At 48.3% G+C, this 19,682-nt stretch overlaps 2 protein-coding genes across 3 annotated transcripts in view; both read right to left on the bottom strand.

Annotated features, from left to right (window-relative positions):
* Positions 1-10,459, bottom strand: part of LOC106555614 (uncharacterized) — a 36,774-nt gene extending 26,315 nt beyond the window's left edge. The window contains exons 1-5 of the mRNA XM_087711120.1: positions 9,226-10,459; positions 6,652-6,930; positions 5,696-5,980; positions 3,567-3,647; positions 959-990 (exon numbers count right to left, since the gene is read on the bottom strand). Coding sequence (XP_087567246.1) covers positions 959-990; positions 3,567-3,647; positions 5,696-5,980; positions 6,652-6,930; positions 9,226-9,742 — 1,194 coding nt within the window. The 5' untranslated portion in view covers positions 9,743-10,459. The remainder of the gene's footprint in view (positions 1-958; positions 991-3,566; positions 3,648-5,695; positions 5,981-6,651; positions 6,931-9,225) is intronic.
* The window catches only part of LOC106552957 (major histocompatibility complex class I-related protein 1-like), a 554,120-nt gene that overhangs the window by 60,557 nt on the left and 473,881 nt on the right, over positions 1-19,682 (bottom strand). The gene's annotated exons all lie outside the window — the stretch shown is intronic.

The raw sequence follows: 19,682 nt of genomic DNA on the forward strand, positions 1-19,682 counted from the left end.
GCCACGAAATATTGGAAAAGGATTAAAAAATGGTTAAAAGAGGTTACCGGGGCAAACATTGAATGGAGACCTGAGAACCTGTTACTAAGCATCAAACCAGATAACATAAGCAGTTCAATATGGCACTTGAGCCTGCATATAATTGTGGCTGCAAGAATAACCTATGCACAATCTTGGAAATCCACCACTATACCGTCGGAAGATGCTATAATTAAAAAGATCTACGAATGTGCAGAAATGGACAGAATGACGGGCTGGCTGAGAGACAAAGGAGAAACAGAACATTATCTTAGCTGGAACCTATGGTATATGTGGGCGACTAGGAGAACAGCAGGGACTTAAAATGGGGAAAGTTAACGTAGGTACCGTAATAGATCCCTGAATCTTGCAATGAGAAGATGTGGCTTAGAGACCTAATAATGAGGAAAGAAAGAAAAAATTGGGCTGTGAATGACTGTCACCGTGGGGGGGGAGGGGGGTTGTATGTTTAAAACGGCATTTGTATCTGTATGTTTTACTCTAGATTGTTATGTATGATTTGTCTTGCTTATGTCGTTGTATTTATGTTGTTGTATTTTTCTTCTTGTTTTTTAAAGGTAATAATGTTTAATAAAAATTATATTTAAAAAAAAAAACAATGTCATAAGGGTTAACGGGAGAGGCAGTTTCTGTAAGCAGGGCAATAAAGATTAGGCTAGAAACAACAACAGAATGTTTCCTTCCTGTCTTCCTTACAGGATTAGCCCTGTAAAGTGGAAAGAAACAAAAGGAGATTTCTTCCAACAACCGATTCTCCCAACTGCTTAGAAAGTTAACAACCGGTTCTCCCGGATAGGTGCAAACTGGCTGAATCCCACCACTGATACAGACATAAAATATTTTGTTCCAGTATCAGAGATTTTATTTTTTCCCCTCTGATGAAAGACTGTGATCCTATGGCCCTGCACCCCCTACTTACCATTGGATCCATCTCATTTTCCTGGCTGGGGGCTGTAAGAGAGAGAGGAGAAAAATCAAGATTCAGAACAAAGTGAGGTGTCTCCTTTAGTCAGACAATATATCAAAGGATTCACACACAGTACAATACAATACAATATAATACAATAGCAGAGTTGGAAGGGACCTTGGAGGTCTTCTAGTCCAACCCTCTGCCAAGCACAAGCAACAGAAAGTCCTGGGCCTCTCCCACATGTGTTCCTCCTTTAAAAACAAATATTAAGAGAATTTCCTTTTGCCATCCGTCACCTCACAACAACCCTCATCTAGAACAGGGGTTCTCAACCTTTTATTACGGACCCCCTTGAAATAACTTTTGTGGCCACAGAGCAGAGGTGGTACTCAGCAGGTTCTGACCAGTTTTGGAGAACCAGTAGTGGAAATTTTGAGTAGTTCAGAGAACCGGCGAATACCACCTCTGGCTGGCCCCGCCCCTTCTATTCTCTGCCTCCCAAGTCCCAGCTGATGAGGAGAGAATGGGGATTTTGCAGTAACCCTTCCTCCCTCCCTTCCCCCCCTCTCTCCTCTCTCTCTCCCTCCCCTCTCTCCCTTCCCAGGGAGATTTGGCTACTGGCCAGATAACAAATTGTAATTTAAAAATGAATAAATACACTGGTCCATAACAAACTTTCTTCTATGTAGCAAAATTGCTTTTCGTGTTCACTCACTCGAGATTTTTTTCGCTGTGGCTCCAATGCATTTGGCTGCAAGACAAAATCCAGAAATTAGAGGTTCCCACTTCAGAGAGCCTCATTTCCCACTCGGCCTCTGGTACATGGGATGTTCAGCGCCTTGGCGCTTCCTCAAGCAGCATCAGAAAACCGTGAGGGCAGACTGGGAAGTCAGAAAACCATGCCAGGAGGAGGAAGTGCCCCCTAAATCCATGGGCACGGACATATCATTGGCTGACCTTGATGGATTTAAAGAAGCTAAGCAGGATCAATGCTGATTAGTGCTTGGAGTGATCACTTTCAGCCGGCAGGCCTTGGATTTCTTGGTGGTCTCCCATCCCAGCACTAATAAAACCTGGCTCTCTTTTGTTTCTTAAAGCCTCCCAAATTTGGCTCAATGATGCTACTAGTTAGGCAGAAAAACTCCCAGTTGGCAAACCAAAACAACCAAGCTAAAGGCAAGCCAAACACAACCTTATGATTTAGGTTGAGAATGTTTCTCAACCCTGGAAGCTTATAGGGACTTCAATTCCCAGAATTCCCCACCCAGAAGTCCCTGAGCCCCCAAATGCCAAGGCTGAGAAACAATGGCTTAGTGGCCTTAGGGTCTGTAGAGAGTCTCAGTCATCCAGGTCATGGTTGTCCCAAAGGTGATTTTTTTTCAGGAGGCAACTGGACTTCCTTGTTTTTATTTTGAAGACCTTTCCCTTCTCATCCAAGAAGCTCCTTCAGGTCTAACACGTTAGTGGGGAATGGAAGGATTTCTATTCACTGTCTGCAAGGAATAGAAATCCTTCCATTCCCCACTAACGTGTTAGACCTGAAGGAGCTTCTTGGATGAGAAGGGAAAGGTCTTCAAAAGAAAAAACAAGAAAGTCCCGTTGCCTCCTGAAAAAAGCACCTTTGGGACAACCACGACCTGGATGACTGAGAATTTTCTACAGACCTTTGGCTATACAATTTGGGATGAACATCCTTTGAACGATGTGGGAGAAGGAATGGATTTCTAGAAGAAACATTGCAGACTAGAGGAACCAGGAGCACTACTCAGGTGACCCCGAGGACACCCCCCCCCCAAGTGCTTCAACGACCCTCTAAAACAGCGGTCACCAACTGGTGGTTCATGGACCACTGGTGATGAGAAAAATTTGGTGGTCCAAAGAAAAATCTTTGCATTTTTTATATTGCACTAAATCAGGGATCCTCAAACTACGGCCCCTGGGCTGGATACTGCCGGCCAAAGCAATGAATCCCGCTCGCTGATGAAATGGGTTCCTTCAGGCACTTAGGTGGCTGCCTGTTTAGTAGCTCCAGCCCTTCCCTGGGAGTCCAGGTGCTTCAGTGAGCAGCACATGAAACTTCGCCCGGGCTCCTCGAGAGACAGAGTTTGCAGGGGGTCGATCGAGCAAAACAAATTTTGGGCTCAATTGTCATAAATCAAGGACTAGTTGTCAGAGTATGTTGCATACATTCCAATCCAGAAGCTCACACAGATAACTAATGCAGCAGCATTCATTAACTTCTTTATATACATAAGAATAGATGAATAAATGTACAATACCAACAGGTGGTTCTTCCAAGTAAACACAAGGCAGGAGAGGTACAGGCAAACACAAGCAGTTAGTTTCCTTTTAGCAAGCCCAGACAGACTGTTAAGTTTACTTCACACAGCAGCAGACTGCTTAGGTTTCTGATTCAATTCTCTGCACAGGTTCAGATCTGTTTAAACTCCCATTGGCTGACTTAGTTGCTATGCCTATTCATTGGCTGACTTTATTCCCATGTTTCTCCCGGTCATGAATATTTTAACACTAGTTGTACCTGGTTTTGGGGCCTAGAAGTTGGCAGCCTGCACTTTTTGTGAATGGTGTATCCTGTGCCCACCAAAGAGTTACTTACCGTTGTAGAAGATCACCGCCACAATGAGAACCACAGCCACCACAATTGCCACGACTCCAGCCACAAGCCCCACGACATTGGCTGTTTTGGAGAAAGGGTAAAATGATTGGAGGAGCCCTGGGATTTATCTTCCCTTGGAATGAGCCAAGGGACAGTGCTCTAAAATTTTCTTGATAGTAGGTGCAGAACATCTGATCCTGGGAGGGGAAGGCATATGCGTGGACACATATGTTCTGACCGAGGCTTTCCAAGAGCATAAAGTAAACTCCTGGTTCCGACAAAAAACCCTTTTATTAATGGACTGTGAATTCTGCTCATTTACATCCAACAAAGCCTTTCAAGGGAGGATTTACAGTCACAGACCTTCTCTGGCTTGGAGAGCTGAGAGACCGATATCTGCTAAAGTTGGCAAGGAGTCTCGGAGAGTCATGAACCAATTAAGCGAACTCCTGCAAACTCCACTCCCCTTTCGCTCCTCTTTTATTTCCTCTGGGAGGGGCCATTCATCGTACACCTGTGGTCCTATTCCCAAGCCGATCTGTGTTCTTTAGCTGTTCCCTTCGTCTGGCAACTCTGTGCATGCACCCATTGGGAACAGGCTCCAGCTGTCTGCCTCACTGATGTCTGACTGAAGACAGCTGATAACTGGCATATGGCTCTGTCCCCCTCTCTGCCTCCGACACAGAGTCCTCATCAGAGCCTTCCCCAGACTCCAGGACTGGCCCAGGTTCCTCCCCAACCTCCTCACTGTCTGAATCTGCTGCCAGCTCTGCTGGCCACCAGTGGGCCACAACAGATTCAGGGAGATGATGGATTTGCCCAAGAGAAGCCAAACATCTTTCTGGGATGGTTTAAATTGGATGCCTGCATCTGAGCTGGAGGTGGATTGGATGACCTCAAGGGACCCTTCTAACTCATGGGTTCTGATATGCAGTCAAAACGTTTCTGTTCTGTCTTTCCATACGATCAACCTTCCTCCCCTCCCCACACACATATCCATTCTTCTGGCATCCCACAGGAGTCAGGTTTTACATACCACCAACCTTCCTTGCTCCTAATAAAGGATTGACAGCAAAAGAGAGAGCAGCTGTGAGGGAGGACGGGATGATGTTTGCATGCACAGCCTAGATCCTGCACATGCACAAATGAAACTTTGCGCACTTGCCTGCAGCTTGCATGGCCCGGTTTCCAACGGCCTGTGGCCCAGTGCTGGTCTGTGATCCGGGGATTAGGGAACCCTGCTATGAACTTTCTGCTCCCTCAGATGGCATTAAGCCATCAGCTCAAATTTGCATAAAGATATAGATGGCCAAGCCATGATGTGGTGGCTCAGTGGTTAAGGCACTGAGCTTGTCGATCAGAAAGGTTAGCAGTTTGGCAGTTCGAATCCCTAGCACTGCGTAGCAGAGTGAGCTCCCATTTCTTGTCCCAGCTTCTGCCAACCTAGCAGTTCGAAAGCATGTAAAAAATGCAAGTAGAAAAATAGGGCCCACCTTTGGTGGGAAAGTAACAGCGTTCCGTGCGCCTTTGGCGTTTAGTCATGCCGGCCACATGACCACGGAGACGTCTTCGGACAGCGCTGGCTCTTCGGCTTTGAAATGGAGATGAGCACTGCCCCCCTAGAGTCGGGAATGACTAGCACATATGTACGAGGGGAACCTTTATCTTTTACTTTATAGGTGACCAAACACATTGGATATGGTCAAGGGTTCATTTGAACCTAAGGTAGGGTCTTTCGGGGCCTGGCATGTTGAGTGAATTCAACCCGTGGCCAATTTAATAGCAATAGAACTTCATCTTATATACCGCTTCACAGTGCTTTACAGCCCTCTTCAAGCGGTTTACAGAGCCAGCCTGTTGATCCCAACAATCTGGGTCCTCATTTTACTGACTCCGGAAGGATGGAATCAACCTTGAGCCCTTGAGAATCGAAGGCTGGCAGCCAGCAGAAGTAGCCTGCAGTACCACATTCTAACCACTGTGCCACCACGACTCTTCATTTAAGGTCTACAGCATCAGGTGAACCTGGTAAAGGAGGAAACTCCATCACCACGTTCATTACTTTGTATGACCATTCAAGGGACAGGTTTGCTCACATTCGACTGGTACCCCCACCCCTGTTCTCTCACCAGGTTCCTCCCAGGCCACGATCAGAGGCTTCGGCAGCCCAGCATGTTCCACATAGCAGCGATAATAATCCCTCTTCTTGATGTCAACCTTGATGCTCAGCCAGGTGTGGTAGGTCCCGTCTGAGTTTGGAAGAACATCTGTCCCGAAGGTGCCTTTCTCACAGACTTTTCCATCCTTCCTCCAGGTGACATTCACCTCTTTGGGATAGAAGCCGTAGACTCTGCAGATGAGGGTCTCCAGGCCCTTGTACTGGATCTTGTGCGTTACTTTAGCCACTGGGGGTTCTGTAGAGAACACAACTCTGGAATATTTTAACACTGCACATGTGTAGCCTGGGGGACACTGTACTACAGGTTGAGCACTATTGTTCTGACCAGGCTCCCAAACATGACAAACCCACTGTAGCTAAATCAATGATTCCTTTATTAGTTAAGTTAAGTTAAGTTAAGTTTATTTATATGCCAGCAGTCTCTCTCTCCCACACACAGCAGGCTAATAAGTCTGTCCGGCAGGAAGATGACTAATCTGCCACACCTATTCCTATCCGCCCCCTGCCTTTTATCCCCAGAGCTAAGGTGGGACTTTGCTAACAGCAGTGGCTCTTCCATCCCAAGGATCAGCTCATAGATTTCCACTGCTCTCCTCTCCTCTGTCCTCTACGCATCCACTCGTCAGACACTGGACCCAGCTGTTTCTCCTCTTCCTCATCAGCCCATCCAGACCAGGGGGCTGTTGACTCTCCATCTGGGGACTGATGGACAGCCCAGGCTCCACCTCTGTCTCTGTCTCTCCCAGCTCCATTCCCTCTTCCCCCTCGGAGCTCTCCGATTGCCTTGATGCTGGCCATGATTCCCACATCGCCTCCTCATTGACTGCTGGAGGGGCCAACAGCTGACAGGCCACAATAGCTATCATGTGACATTACCAACCCTTGGCTCCCTCCTTCCAGCCTCACCTTTCCTCAGAAGGGAGTCCTTTCCATACTTGACACACTTCTGAAGGAGCTCAATACATTTGTTCTCCAAACAGTCCTTCTTGCTAAGGGCGATCAAAGGCTCAGCTTCCCACCGCCTCTTGGTCTGCTGAGCATGGACGTTGGCTGCAATCCAGGAAAGGGTCTTCTCATCCAAGCTGATGAAGTCTTCCCCATCATAGCCATACTGGTAAACGCCCTGCTTCTGACCTTCATCGCTCAGCCTGCAGCCGATCACATTCTGCCAGCTGTGAAACCCTGCTGAGAAAATGGGAATGCAGCTGAAAGGTGACATCACAGGAAGGTCAGATAACCATCTATGGAGATTCTCTGTCATCCATGGTTGTCCGAAAGGTGCTTTTTTCAAGAGGCAACTGGACTTTCTGGTTTTTTCACTTCTCACCCAAGAAGCTTCGTCAGCTCTGACTGGATGGTGGGGAATGGAAGGATTTATACTCCTTGCAGGCAGCTGATCATTAGCATTCTCTTACGGAGTCATTGATGCCACTTGGAGCTTTGTCTGTATCCTCAGGGTCACCTGAGCAGTGCAAGTGGGTGTGGATGTTTTTGGCTGCAGAAAGCGCAGCTCCACAACACAGTCCTTTCAGCAATTCCACCCCCATTTGCACTACTCAGGAAACAGACAAACCTCCAAGTGGTCTCAACAACTCTGTAAAAGAATGCAAATGACCAGCGTCTGCAAGGAATATGAATCCTTTCGTTCCCCACCATCCAGTCAGAGATGCAGAAGGTTCTGGGATGAGAAGCGAAACGTCTTCAAAGAAAAACAAGAAAGTCCAGTTGCCTCCATGTCCCTATTTTTCTCATCCTTTTTGTGGTCCCCTCCCCCACTTTGGCATTTGAGAATGTACAGATTGAGAAGTATTTAGGGGATAGTTTTGTAAATAGCCAGTTGCTGTTGGATGAGAAGCTAAATGTCTTCAAGGAAAATGTTGTATCTGTCCACCCCGTGCCAACTCAGTGAAGCGGTTGACGTGATGTGTCAGTGCCTGGAGGCTGTTAGGGTCTGGATGGGGGTTAACAAGCTTGCACTCAATCCAGACAAGACCGAGTGGCTGGTGTGTTTCCCTCCCAACAATTGGCCAAGTATTCCATCTCTCAGGCTGGGGGTCAAACAGTACGCCCCTCAGACAGGGTTCGCAATTTGGGAGTCCTCCTGGACCCACAGCTGACTTTAGAACACCATCTGTCGGCTGTGACCAGGGGGGCATTTGCCCAGGTTCGCCTAGTGCACCAATTGCGTCCCTACCTGAACCGGGAGGCCCTCGCATCAGTCACTTGTGCCCTTGTGACCTCAAGACTGGACTACTGCAATGCGCTCTACATGGGGCAGCCCTTGAAGAGCATTCGGAGTCTTCAGCTTGTCCAGAATGCAGACACGTGAGCGATTGTGGGTGCACCCCAGTACACCCACATCACACCTATCCTCCGCGAGCTGCACTAGCTGCCTATTGGTCTTCGGATACGCTTCAAGGTGCTAATCGTCACTTATAAAGCCCTTCATGGTATTGGACCTGGGTACTTGAGAGACCACCTGCTGCCAATTACCTCCAACAGACCTATTGGATCCCACAGATTAGGCCTCCTCCGAATTCCATCCGCCGGCCAATGCCGATTGGCGACCATCTGGAGGAGGGCCTTCTCTGTGGCTGCTCCGGCCCTCTGGAACGAGCTCCCCGTGGAGATTCGAACCCTCACCACCCTTCAGGCTTTCTGCAAAGCCCTTAAAACCTGGTTGTTCCGACAGACCTGGGGCTGATGGGTGCCCTGCCCCCGCTCGAATTGAGTGCCTCAAATTGGTTGTTGAGTGCCTTTTTAAATTGTTTGTAGTTGTTTGTCCGTTGTTTTCCCTCTTGTTTGTATTCCCCCCCCCCCGCTACTTTGGTTTGTGAGCCGCCCTGAGTCCCTCTGGGAATAGGGCGGCATAGAAATGCAATAAATCAAATCAAATCAAATCAAAGTTCAGTTGTCTTTTAAAAAAAAACACCTATGGGATAAACATCTGTACCTTATAACAAAGGACAATCCTTCATTTTAGAAAGCTGAGATTTACTGATCCTTTTAAAAAAAAAACCTTACTGTCGTCTTTTATTTTGTCCTTTTCACTTTTGCCATACAAAGGGTACCCCTTAATTCAGTCTTCCACATTCATGCACAAAATAAGGGCAGTATGTTGTTAGTTGCGAAGTCATGTCCGAACCATCGTGACCCCATGGACAACGTTCCTCCAGGCCTTCCTGTCCTCTACCATCCTCTGGAGTCCACTTAAGCTCACGTTTGACTGCTTCAGTGACTCCATCCAGCCACCTCCTTCTCTGTCGTCTCCTTCTTCTTTTGCCCTCCCTCTTTCCCAGCATGAGTCCTTCCTTCTCATTAGGTGGCCAAAGTGTTTTACACATACCGTTTCAGATATTTTGATTAGGATACACACAAGTCCATTTTCCTTGCTACTATTTCCTACCCATCCAGACCCCTCCTGGGGAAGGCCAAAAACCCATGGTCCCCAACCCCTCCTTGCACCCCAGCGTGCCTTACCTCTGCTGGAGTTGTGGTAGATGAGCAAAACGTGGAGTTCATTCCTGAACCTCGGCTCCGTGCTGTTCACTGTCCGAGATGTCGTGTCCCAGAAATGATAGTCCTCCTCCCTCACATTCAGGAGCCAGGCCACTTGAGGCAACATCCTTCGGGTGGTGGTGTCAAAACGGGCGGCCAGTTGGTCGTCTACATATACCACCACAATGTACTGGGCCCCGTCCTGGCTGGAGCCCATGAACAATGTGTAGAAAATGTGTAATGAATGGAAAGAGGAGCCTGAAAAGAGCAGGGGGGGAGATAATTTTGGAGGGCGGTGTCTCAATCTTGGGTACCTACAGAGGTGTATCAGGAAAGATGTTCTGATGGCCCAATATGAGGATGGACTGAGGTTCTTGGTGCTCTCTGAGCTTGGTTGTTTTCTTGGAGATGTTTCATTAACCAAACTAGGTAACGTCATAGAATAGAATAGAGTAGAGTAGAGTAGAGTAGCGTAGCGTAGCATAGCATAGCACAGCATAGAATTCCTTATAGGCCAAGTGTGATTGGACACACAAAGAATTTGTCTTTGGTGCAGATGCTCTTAGTGTACATAAAAAGACAAGATAGATTTATCAATAATCATAAGGTACAGTACTTAATGATAGCCGTAGGGTACAAATAGGCAATAAGCAATATAAATATATAAGCAACAAAGTTACAGCCCTGCAGTCATAAGTGGGAGGAGATGGGTGATAGGAACGATGAGCAGATTAATAGTAATAGTAATGCAGCTTTAGTGAATGGTTTGACATTGGTGAGGGAATTATTTGTTTAGCAGAGTGATGGCATTTGGGGGGAAATGTTCTTGTTGTCTTGGTGTGCATTGCTCTACAGCATAGTTTTGAGGGTAGGCGTTGAAACAATTTATGTCCAGGATGTGGGGGGTCTGTAAATATTTTCACGGCCCTCTCCAGACATCATCCTTAGTGAAGTGTCTCTGCATTTCCTGCGTCGAATGAGGAGAACACATCTTTCTCTTTCTGTTCTGGCCAATTTTTAGAGAGGCATGATTTTAATAAACTGCACCACTGTTTGGTTTGGTGGCTGCAGCGCCTCAGATAGAAAGTCCATACAGAGAGTGGTAAGGACAACCGAGAAGATAATAGGAAGCTCACTTCCTGTTATTCAGGATACTGCTTATAAGGGCTATGTGCTTAGATCTCAAAGCATTGTTAGAGACCCCACACACCCACTTCACGGTCTGTTTTCTATTGCTCCGCTCTGGGAGGAGGTTTCGAAGCATCTCTAGCAGGACTATCAGATTCTGTAAAAGCTTTGTTCCCTATGCCATCCGTCCGGTAAATTCGCAAGATTCTCTTTTCTTGCTATAATCTTGTTTTCTGGTTCTTGTTGATTAGTCAGGTTTGCTGTTATAGAAATGGCTAGTATTGTGATGGTGAACCTATGGCATTCATGCCACAGCTGGCACACGGACTCATCTCTGCGGGCATGTGAGTTGCCACCCAAGTCAGCTGCACTGAGCATGGGCATCTGCCTCCAACCAGTCCGCTGATTTTCAGGTCTCTGCTGGGAGATGCGCACATGCATGAAGGGTGGGGGTGGGGTCACGCACACATGTGGCATCGCACCCCCTCAACTCCCGTTTTTGGTTCCAGGAGGCTTCAGGGAGGTCTCCTAGCACCAAAACGGGGGTTCGGGAGCACATGCGCAGGGGAAGTGCAGGGGGTCATGCGCATGTGCAGGGCCTCCGGGGGGAGTCATTAGATTATGGGTGTCAGCACACACAGGTGCTTTTGGCCCCCAAGGGAAAAAGGGTTCACCATCCCTGGGCTAGTGTATACTGTTGTACAAAAGTAAAAAGTTGAGATTGTAATGTTGTTACCTTCGATTGTGCCAAAGAGAGTTGGAAGTCTCTTTTTCCCATCCCAACCCACATTTTCTCTTTTTCCCCTCCCCCCCTAGTTTTCCATTATTTTTTATTTTCCTTTGTATCTTTTGTTTCAATAAAAAAGTTGAAAATCAAAGAAAACAAGGAAGCTCAGAGAGCACCAAGGACCCCTCAACCCTGCACTACAAATATTCTCCTTTAGAGGAGGGACTAGATGCCCTCTGGTAAACTTTCAGTTCTACCACAGGCGGCATAAAACTATGCCAAACGCCTTCAGCGAGACGAAAACGTGTATTTATTTCCGATTGATAGGATGCCAACCGGGCGAAGCCTCTGGAACCCGCTGCCACAGGACAACACAGCTGCCCGCTTACCGCCGCCCCCTCCGGCCACTCACCTGCGCATCCTCCCCACAGCAACAGGGCCGCCGCCGCGGACAGAAGCCCCAACCGTGCTACCGGGAGCCCCATCCGGACCCAGACGCCAAAGGGCAGCCCCGATCAGTTTGGCGGCCAAGGAGAAAGTCTGTGAAGGACGGCGGAGGGGCTGAGCGCTGGAAAGTGAAAGTGGCGCGGTCGTCATCGGCGGAGGTCCCAGCGCCGAAGCTGCCTTGTGGGGAGAAGGAAAGGTGACCCCTCAGAGAGGCAGGAAAGGGAAGGAGCCGGAGCCAAATGAGGCTTCAGGGCAAAAAATTTCCCGAGCGCGCATAGAATAATAAGGCTGGGAGGGACCTTGGAGGTTTTCTAGTCCAACCCCTTAGTTGGTGAACCAGGCGTCGTGGGAAGGGCCTTTGTAGAGGAGCGGGTCAGCTCAGCGCCTCTGGTTACCCAGGAGAGAGACCCGCAAGCCCCCTTGGGTTGGGAGTGGAGGGGGGAAGCTTCAATCCCCATCTTCCCCTGCGGCCTGGGGATGATGGGAGTTGCCTGGAACTCCCGAGGAAGGCGCGGGATTGCCGGGGTAAACAAGAGCGGTCTGGAATTCGGGCGTTCTTTGAATCCAGGTAATTGAAAAAATGAAATCCTTCCCTTTCTCACCTGCCGGAACTTCCCGCTTCTTTCCTCCCCCGTTGCTGGCTTTCCACGATGCTAGTCCGCCAAATACTTTCGGCAGCAGGAAATGGATTTGGCGCTGTGAACGGCCCTTTGATCCGCAGCGTTACGCGCCAGCTCTTCCCCGCGGGAGCCTGTCAATGGGGGCGCAGGGGGGGGGAGAGGGAGCGCTGTCCGGGCCTACCTCCCCCCTCTCCGAAAGGCCTCCTTCCTTCGACAGTAAACCGCTTCCTTCCCTGGCGCTTCACCACGCCTCATTTAAGGAGTTGCTGTGTTTTTTCCGTTTGTGATTCTGAGCCAGGAGTGAAAGTGAAAGTGGCAGGAGAACGTTCAGAGCTCTGCCTGCCGCCTCTTCCTCCTCCCCCTCCCCCACCAATCAGAAAAAGTCTCCGGGCGAGGTCTTTGAGGGGGAGAGGGGCGTCTTCTGGGGGCGATCCAGCTTCCAGAGCTGGTTTTCAGGACAGCCTGGAGGGAAGAGCTGGAGCTGCAGATCCTCCCCTTCCCCAATTCTGCCCTTCGCTTCTTCCCTTTCCAGGCTCCTCCTGGCTCTTCCTGTCTATTTGGACCTCCGGTGATGTCAGAACTCAGCCGGGGCTGCCCCTCTACCTTACCATGCTCTGAACAGGACCCAGAAGCCGCCTGACCACCAGTGCAACTCACAGAGCAGAGGTATAAAGCGTGTTGTTTGGGAAACGCACATCACTGCCTGTGCCACTTCATTTCGCACCAGCTGAAGCTTCCGGAAACTCTTCAAGGGCAGCCCTATATAGAGTGCATTGCAGTAGTCCAACTAAGAAGTGGATAGAACATCAGTGATTGTGAGCAGAATCCCTCAATCTAGGAATGGGTGCAATTAACACACAAGACAAAATCCAACAAAAGCCTTTGTTACAGGGGAAGACTTACATGCACCAGATTCCTTAACACCGGTGGTGTGTTTTGGCCCTCTGAGCTCATGCCCAGAACCTGGACAGAGAGCCCCGGGCCTTTGGCTGCTGCTGCTAAACTCTAGGTTGGTCAACAACAAGGAATTAAGAAATCCTAAATCTGAATTCTTGGATGGAACAAAGAGAGATCCAACCTAGAATTAAGGAGAAATTTCCTGCCAGGGACTTCAGAGAACCGGTAAATACCACCACTGACTGGTCCCACCCTCACCTATTCTCTGCCTCCAAGTCCCAGCTTGTCCCAGTTGATTGGCTGTGTCTTCTTCTGTTATCCTGCACAGAAGAATGGAGCTGGAAAGCAGGTTAGTGGGGTGGGGAGGGAATGCAGATTTTACAGTATCCTTCCCCTGCCTCCCCCAGCTGATCAGTGCCTCCTGAAGTTGTGGGAGCTCCAACACTAGAAGTTTTAAAAGGAAAGACTGGACAGCCGTTTGTCTGGAATGGTACGGATCTCCTGCTTGAGCAGGGGGTTGGACTAGAAGACCTCTAAGGTCCCTCCCAACTCTGTTATTCTGTATTCTCTCCTGCTGCTTGCTCATGAGTCATGCACACTTCAGTGAGAAGGCAGAGATCCCAGGAGGAATTGCTTGGTGTGTGTGTGTGTGTGTGTGTGTGTGTGTGTGTGTGTGTGTGTGTGTGAAGTGAGTGTAAGAACTAACCTGCAGTGCAACTGAATCAGACTGGGGAAGCATAAAACTCCAGATGGTGTGCAAGTCAAAAAAATTTACTACCAGTTCTGTGGGCATGGCCTGGCTTGGTGGGCATGGCAGCGGAAGGATACTGCAAGATCCCCATTTCCACCCCACTCCTGGGGGAACAATACTGTAAAATCCTCATTTCCACCCCACCCCACTAACCTGCTTTCCAGCTCCATTCTCCTGTGCAGGGCAACAGAAGAAGACATGGCTGATCAGCTGGGACAAGCTGGGACTTGGGAGGCATCGAATAGATGGGGGTGGAGCCAGCGAGAAATAGTATTTGCCAATTCTGAAAACTACTCAAAATTTCCGTTACCGGTTCTCCAGAACTAGTCAAAACTGGCTGAATACCACCTCTGTGGCTGTCTCATGTATAAACCCAAATGCAAAACATAATAAATCCCCACCCTCCTGCTGACAACAATCAAATCAATATCCCTGGGGGCTCCTTGGCCTACTGGCAAAACCCTCAGACTCAGAGCCTTTGGAAAGAGGAGCCGAGGTGGCACAGTGGGTAGAGTGCAGTACTACAGGTCACTTCAGCTGACTGCTAGTTCAGCAGTTCAGCGGTTCAAATCTCACCGGCTCAGGGTTGACTCAGCCTTCCATCCTTCCGAGGTGGGTAAAATGAGGACCCAGATTGTGGGGGTGATATGCTGACTCTGTAAACCACTTAGAGAGGGCTGAAAGCCCTATGAAGCGGTATATAAGTCTAACTGCTTTTGCTATTGCTACCAAGGTAATGGCCAATCTTATCTCCAGGGGGATGATGTTCCACAGGGAAAAAACCAAGGCTGAAAGCCCTTCTTGGTCCCATCAGGTGGGCCGCTTTAAGACAAGGGACTCATAACCTAGCCTGCCTCTCTGCTCTGATGGGTCTGGTGCAGGGGTGGGTTCCTCCCGGTTCGCACCGGTTCTTGCGATCCGGTTCGTCAGTGAACCCGGAAGTAATTAACTTCCGGGTTCCTAGCTCCTAGCCCCTGTCGCTGGGTGCCTGCAGGGTTTTTCTTTTAAAAAAACGCCTCTCCGGAGAGGAAGCCCTGTCAAAGCGCACCTTTCCCACCTCAGTGGCTGCAGGGACCGCCCCACCGCTTTATCTTCCTCCTCCTCCTCCTCCCCTTCTGCCTTGAGCAGCAGCAGCGGCAGCCAAGCCGGGAAAGGGGCGCTTTGGCAGGGCTGTGGAAGCTCTGTCAAAGCGCACCTTTCCCGCCTTGGTGGCTGCAGGAACCACCCCGCCACTTTATCTTCCTCTCCTCCTCCTCCTCCCCTTCTGCCGTGAGCAGCGGCAGCGGCAGCCGAGCCGGGAAAGGGGTGCTTTGGCAGGGCTGTGGAAGCTCTGTCAAAGCGCACCTTTCCCGCCTTGGCGGCTGCAGGAACCACCCCACTGCTTTATCTTCCTTCTCCTCCTCCTCCCCTTGTGCGTTGAGCAGCGGCAGCCGAGCCGGGAAAGGGGCGCTTTGGCAGGGCTTCCGCCGCGCCCCCAAGGACCGCTGACCTCACGCCACCGCTTCTTCTTCTTCCCCGGCCTTCCCAGTTAGCTTGCTTGAAGCTCCGAGGAGGCGGGAGGAGGGTCGCAGGAGTGGAAGTGGTGGGAGGTCTCCCTGGCCGGGAAGGGCTGAGAGGCTGCTGGCCCCTTTTGCAGGAAAGTTAACTTTTCTTGGCGAAATCCTGCCCCCCCCCCGCGTGGGTGAGTGGTCGGCTGTCCTCTTCCCGTAAGCCGCCCAGAGTTACCTGTGTGTGAGGTGGCCTATGCATTAGCGTATGTGCGCTGGAAAGAGAGTGAAAAAGAGAGGGAGAAATAATTATATTAATTAGATAGATCAGTCTTTCTCCACCTTGGAGACTTGAAAGTGTGTGGACTTCAACTCCCAGAAAGGGAGTTGGGAGAAAGGGAGAAAGGAGGAGAGAATGAAAGGAAGATGGGGGAAAGAAGAAAGAGGTAAGGAGAGGAGGATGGAAAGGAGAGAAAGAGGGGGAGAGAGGGTAGAAAGGGGAAGAGGAAGAGCAGGAGTAGGAGAAAGGTAAGGGAAGAAGGAAGGGGAAGGAGAGGAAGAAGGAGGAAAGTAGAGAAGGGAGGAAGGGAGAAAAGAAAGGGAAAATAAGGTGGTGTTATAACAGGAGGAAGGGATGGTAAACAAAGCAACCCAAACTGTATATTATAACCTATTAAATGAAATAATAAATGTATAAGAATGATAAATGTTAAAACACTTGTAACCAAACGACATGCTATATGTGATGATGGGTTTTTTTCTTTTTCTTTTGTTTTGTTTTTATTGTTGTGGGTATGTGTCGTCTATGTAACAGAAAATAAATAAAAAAATATTTTTATAAAAAGGTGGAGAAACACTGAGATAGATGATAATGAGATGAGGGAGGGAGACGGAGAAAGAGAGAGAGACCATAACTAGATAGACAGATAGGCAGGCAGATAGACGGATGGATAGAGAGAAAGAGAGAGAGAGATAGGTAGGCAAGCAGATAGATGGATGGAGAAAGAGAGGGGGAAAGAGGGAGAGGGATACCATAACTAGATAGGCAGGCAGATAGACAGACAGACGGATGGATGGATAGAGAGAGAGAGGATGTATATAATTAAGGTGACCAGACGTCCCTAGCGAGGTTGCGGGCTGGCAGTAACCGCCGCGGCCTAGCTCCCCCCCCCCCCGGTCAATGGTGTCCCTCTTTACCAATCTGAAAATCTGGTCACCTTACTTGTTTAGGTAATTCTGAGGTGGTTGATGGTTCTGTGAGTGCCTGTCCTTTACAATTTTCCACATTGCCTTGATGGTTTTTATTCCAGTGACTTTGTCTTTCCTGTTCTTAGGCTTAGGAAAAAACAACTGGTTTCATTGGCAGTCTTTTTTTGGGGGGGGGGGATTTTTATTTTTTTTGGTGTTTTCCTAGCACTGTCATAGTTTGTGGGTGTGGGTGGGTGTGTAATGTCCCACAGTTATCTATGCATTAATAATGATCTAGTAATATTAATAATATCTAGTAATTAGTAATATCTAGTAATAACATCGTCTTGGCCACCCCCACCAGGTCACATGGGTGGCAGGCCACTCCCATCCGGTCACATGGATGGCAAGCCTCTCCCATCCGGTCACATGGGCAGCAAGCCACTCCCACAAAGGAGGCCACGCCCACAGAGTAGGTTCGAACAATTTTTGAAACCCACCCCTGGTCTGGTGGATGAAAGTGGGAAAGGAAGTCCTTCAAAGAATGCTCTGCATCCAGTGTGGCCTTTAACTCCCATTGGAACCCTAAAAGATCCCATTCGAGCTCAGGGAACGGGAGGAAAAGCTTGCATAAATTAATGGGGGGGGTGCTTTAAGGAACAAACACCGCAGGAGTTATAAGAGCCAGTGGGTTCACATAGTGGAAACACCATATTTTTCAGCGTATAAGACACACCTCCCCCCCCAAAGGGTGAATATCTGGGTGTGCCTTATACACTAAATATAGCATTTCTGGCCTCCCGAAACCCGCCCTTTGTATCCTGATTTTCACAAAAATGGATGCGCAGAGGGTTTGGGAGGCCTGCAAAGTGCTCCTAGGGGCTGGGGAGGGCAAAAATGAGCAAAATATGGGCCTGTTTTTCACAAAAGCGGGCTGTTTTTGCCCTCCCAAGTCCCCAGGAGCACTCTGCAGGCCATCCAAACTCTGCATGCCCTGGTGTTTGTTTTTTTTTGCAAAAATGGGTCTTTTTTCATCAAAAAATGGTTGTTTTTTCTTGTTTTTTGCCCCCCCCCCAGGAGCACTTCATAGGCCTCCCACACCCTCTGCATGCCCCCCCCCCTTTTTGTACAAAATGGGTCTTTGAAAAAAATGGCCCATCTTGCTTGTTTTTTGCCCTCCCTAGCCCCCAGGAACACTCTACAGGCCTCTCAAACTCTCTGCATGTCCCTTTTTAAAAATAAAATGGACATGAAGAGGGTTTGTGAGGCCTGCAGAGTGCTCCTGGGAGCTGGGGAGGGCAAAAACCTCTTGTTTTAAATTTACCTCTTCAAAATCTTGGTGCGTCTTATACTTCGGTGCGACTTATAGTCCGGAAAATATGGTACATTCATTGTGGCATGGAACCCTAACAATATTGTCCTGGTGATTCCAATTTCAGAGCTAGCGATTGGTGTTGCTGGTCAACTCGCTGTGCAACCAAAAGCTCTGTGATAAGAGTTACTCTAATATCAAAGAAATGGTGGGACAGAGGCATTAAAGAAAGGACGCAAAAAGAGGGGCAGAATAAAATGGAAATGACAAAAATCAAAATAATGTTTTTAAAAATTAAAATAATTAAATTGAATTGTTAAATTGTTCTGCGGCAAGTTGCCCCGCACCGAGTTGGCCAAGTTGGTGGTGGTGAGTTAGCTTGGCAAGTTGGATGTGGCAAATTGGATGTGATGAGTTGGCCATCGTGAGTTGACTGTGGCAAGAAGTCCCATTCTGTTCCTGGTGCTTGGACAGAAGGTCTGGGGCAGGGGTGAAATCCAGCAGGTTCTGGAGAACCAGTAGCGGAAATTTTGAGTAGTTCAGAGAACCAGCAAATACCATCTGTGGATGGCCCCAAAGTGGGGAGGGAATGGGAATTTTGCAGTATCCTTTCCCTGCCACGCCAACCAAGCCACGCCCATGGAACCACCACTGGACTGGAGGCCTCTACCTGATCTAAAGAAGGTTCTTTTTCTTCATGGCATGTGGGGAGGAAGGATATGGGAGGGGACCAGGATCTCTGAGGGGTCTAGGAGATCCATGGGATAGCAGAGACTGGCTGGCAAAGCTTTGGGAATGGTGGGACACGAGGGAACCTGTGGGGCAGGCGGTTCAAGAAGGACCCCTCAATTCAGCCCCTTCTTCCTTGAGCTTCTCCTTTTGCTGCTTCCGGTTCTTATTACTTTCCTGTAAGTTGGAGATGGTTGGATTCTTTTTCTCCATTTGCTGTGGGGCCTCTTTAAAATCACCCTCCCTTCCCACCAAAATGACCCTCCCTCCCCATATCTGTTGGACTCGTTCTTTAAATTTTTATTTTATTGAAAAGAATTGCAATAGTAATTTCAAAAAATGATTTACAAAGAGAAAAGAAAACCTAGAGCAAACAATTTTTAAAAAATTGCATCAAACAAATACAAAAGACAAAAACACACATTTGTCTCCCACAGTTGAATACTAATAGATGTATAATTACAGCAATAAGAGGTTTTTTTCCTGTGCAAAACAGGCCCACATGTTTGTTGGACTGATTCTTTAACATTTTCTCTTTTAAATAAGTGACCTTTCTTAACAGGAATCTTCCTTCCTTGGAAACTTGTTCTCTGTGCAACCTTTTGTCCAATGATCTCTTCATAAATAATTATTTTTAAAGCTATTTGCCATATATTTGTAGCATAAAAGGCATACAAAACCTTTGCCAGACCCATCCTAGAATACAGTTTGTCTGCCTGGAATCCACACTGTATATCAGACATGAATACGATTGAAAGGACCCCCCTTTTATACAGTTTTGAAAAGCACACCTTGCCATGAACCAGTCATGAAACCACTGAGACTCCAATCATTAAGAACAATACCATAAAACCTGAACATCTTCACAGTTATATTTCCAGCTAAAGTTAGCTGAGGCTAATGAGGTATGGGAGACCCTGACCTGATCAATACAATTCCTACACTGAAAGCCTCCCTGAAGCCACTTGGGTACCAGCATCTCGTCCAACACCTTAATGGGCTGCCATCTTTCAGCAGGAAGGGCGCTGGACTGACTTTCATCTATGGCAGGTCAACCAGTAGATCAAAACCAGATCCACATCAGTAGATATAAGGTAGCCTGCGGCTGTCCTCTCTATATGCTAAATATCCTATAAATATATCAATACATAAA

This window comes from Thamnophis sirtalis, unplaced genomic scaffold (assembly GCF_051295495.1).
Source record: "Thamnophis sirtalis isolate CommonGarterSnake01/CBP01778 unplaced genomic scaffold, rThaSir2_p1.2 scaffold_3, whole genome shotgun sequence".
NCBI classification, from domain to species: Eukaryota; Metazoa; Chordata; class Lepidosauria; order Squamata; family Natricidae; genus Thamnophis; species Thamnophis sirtalis.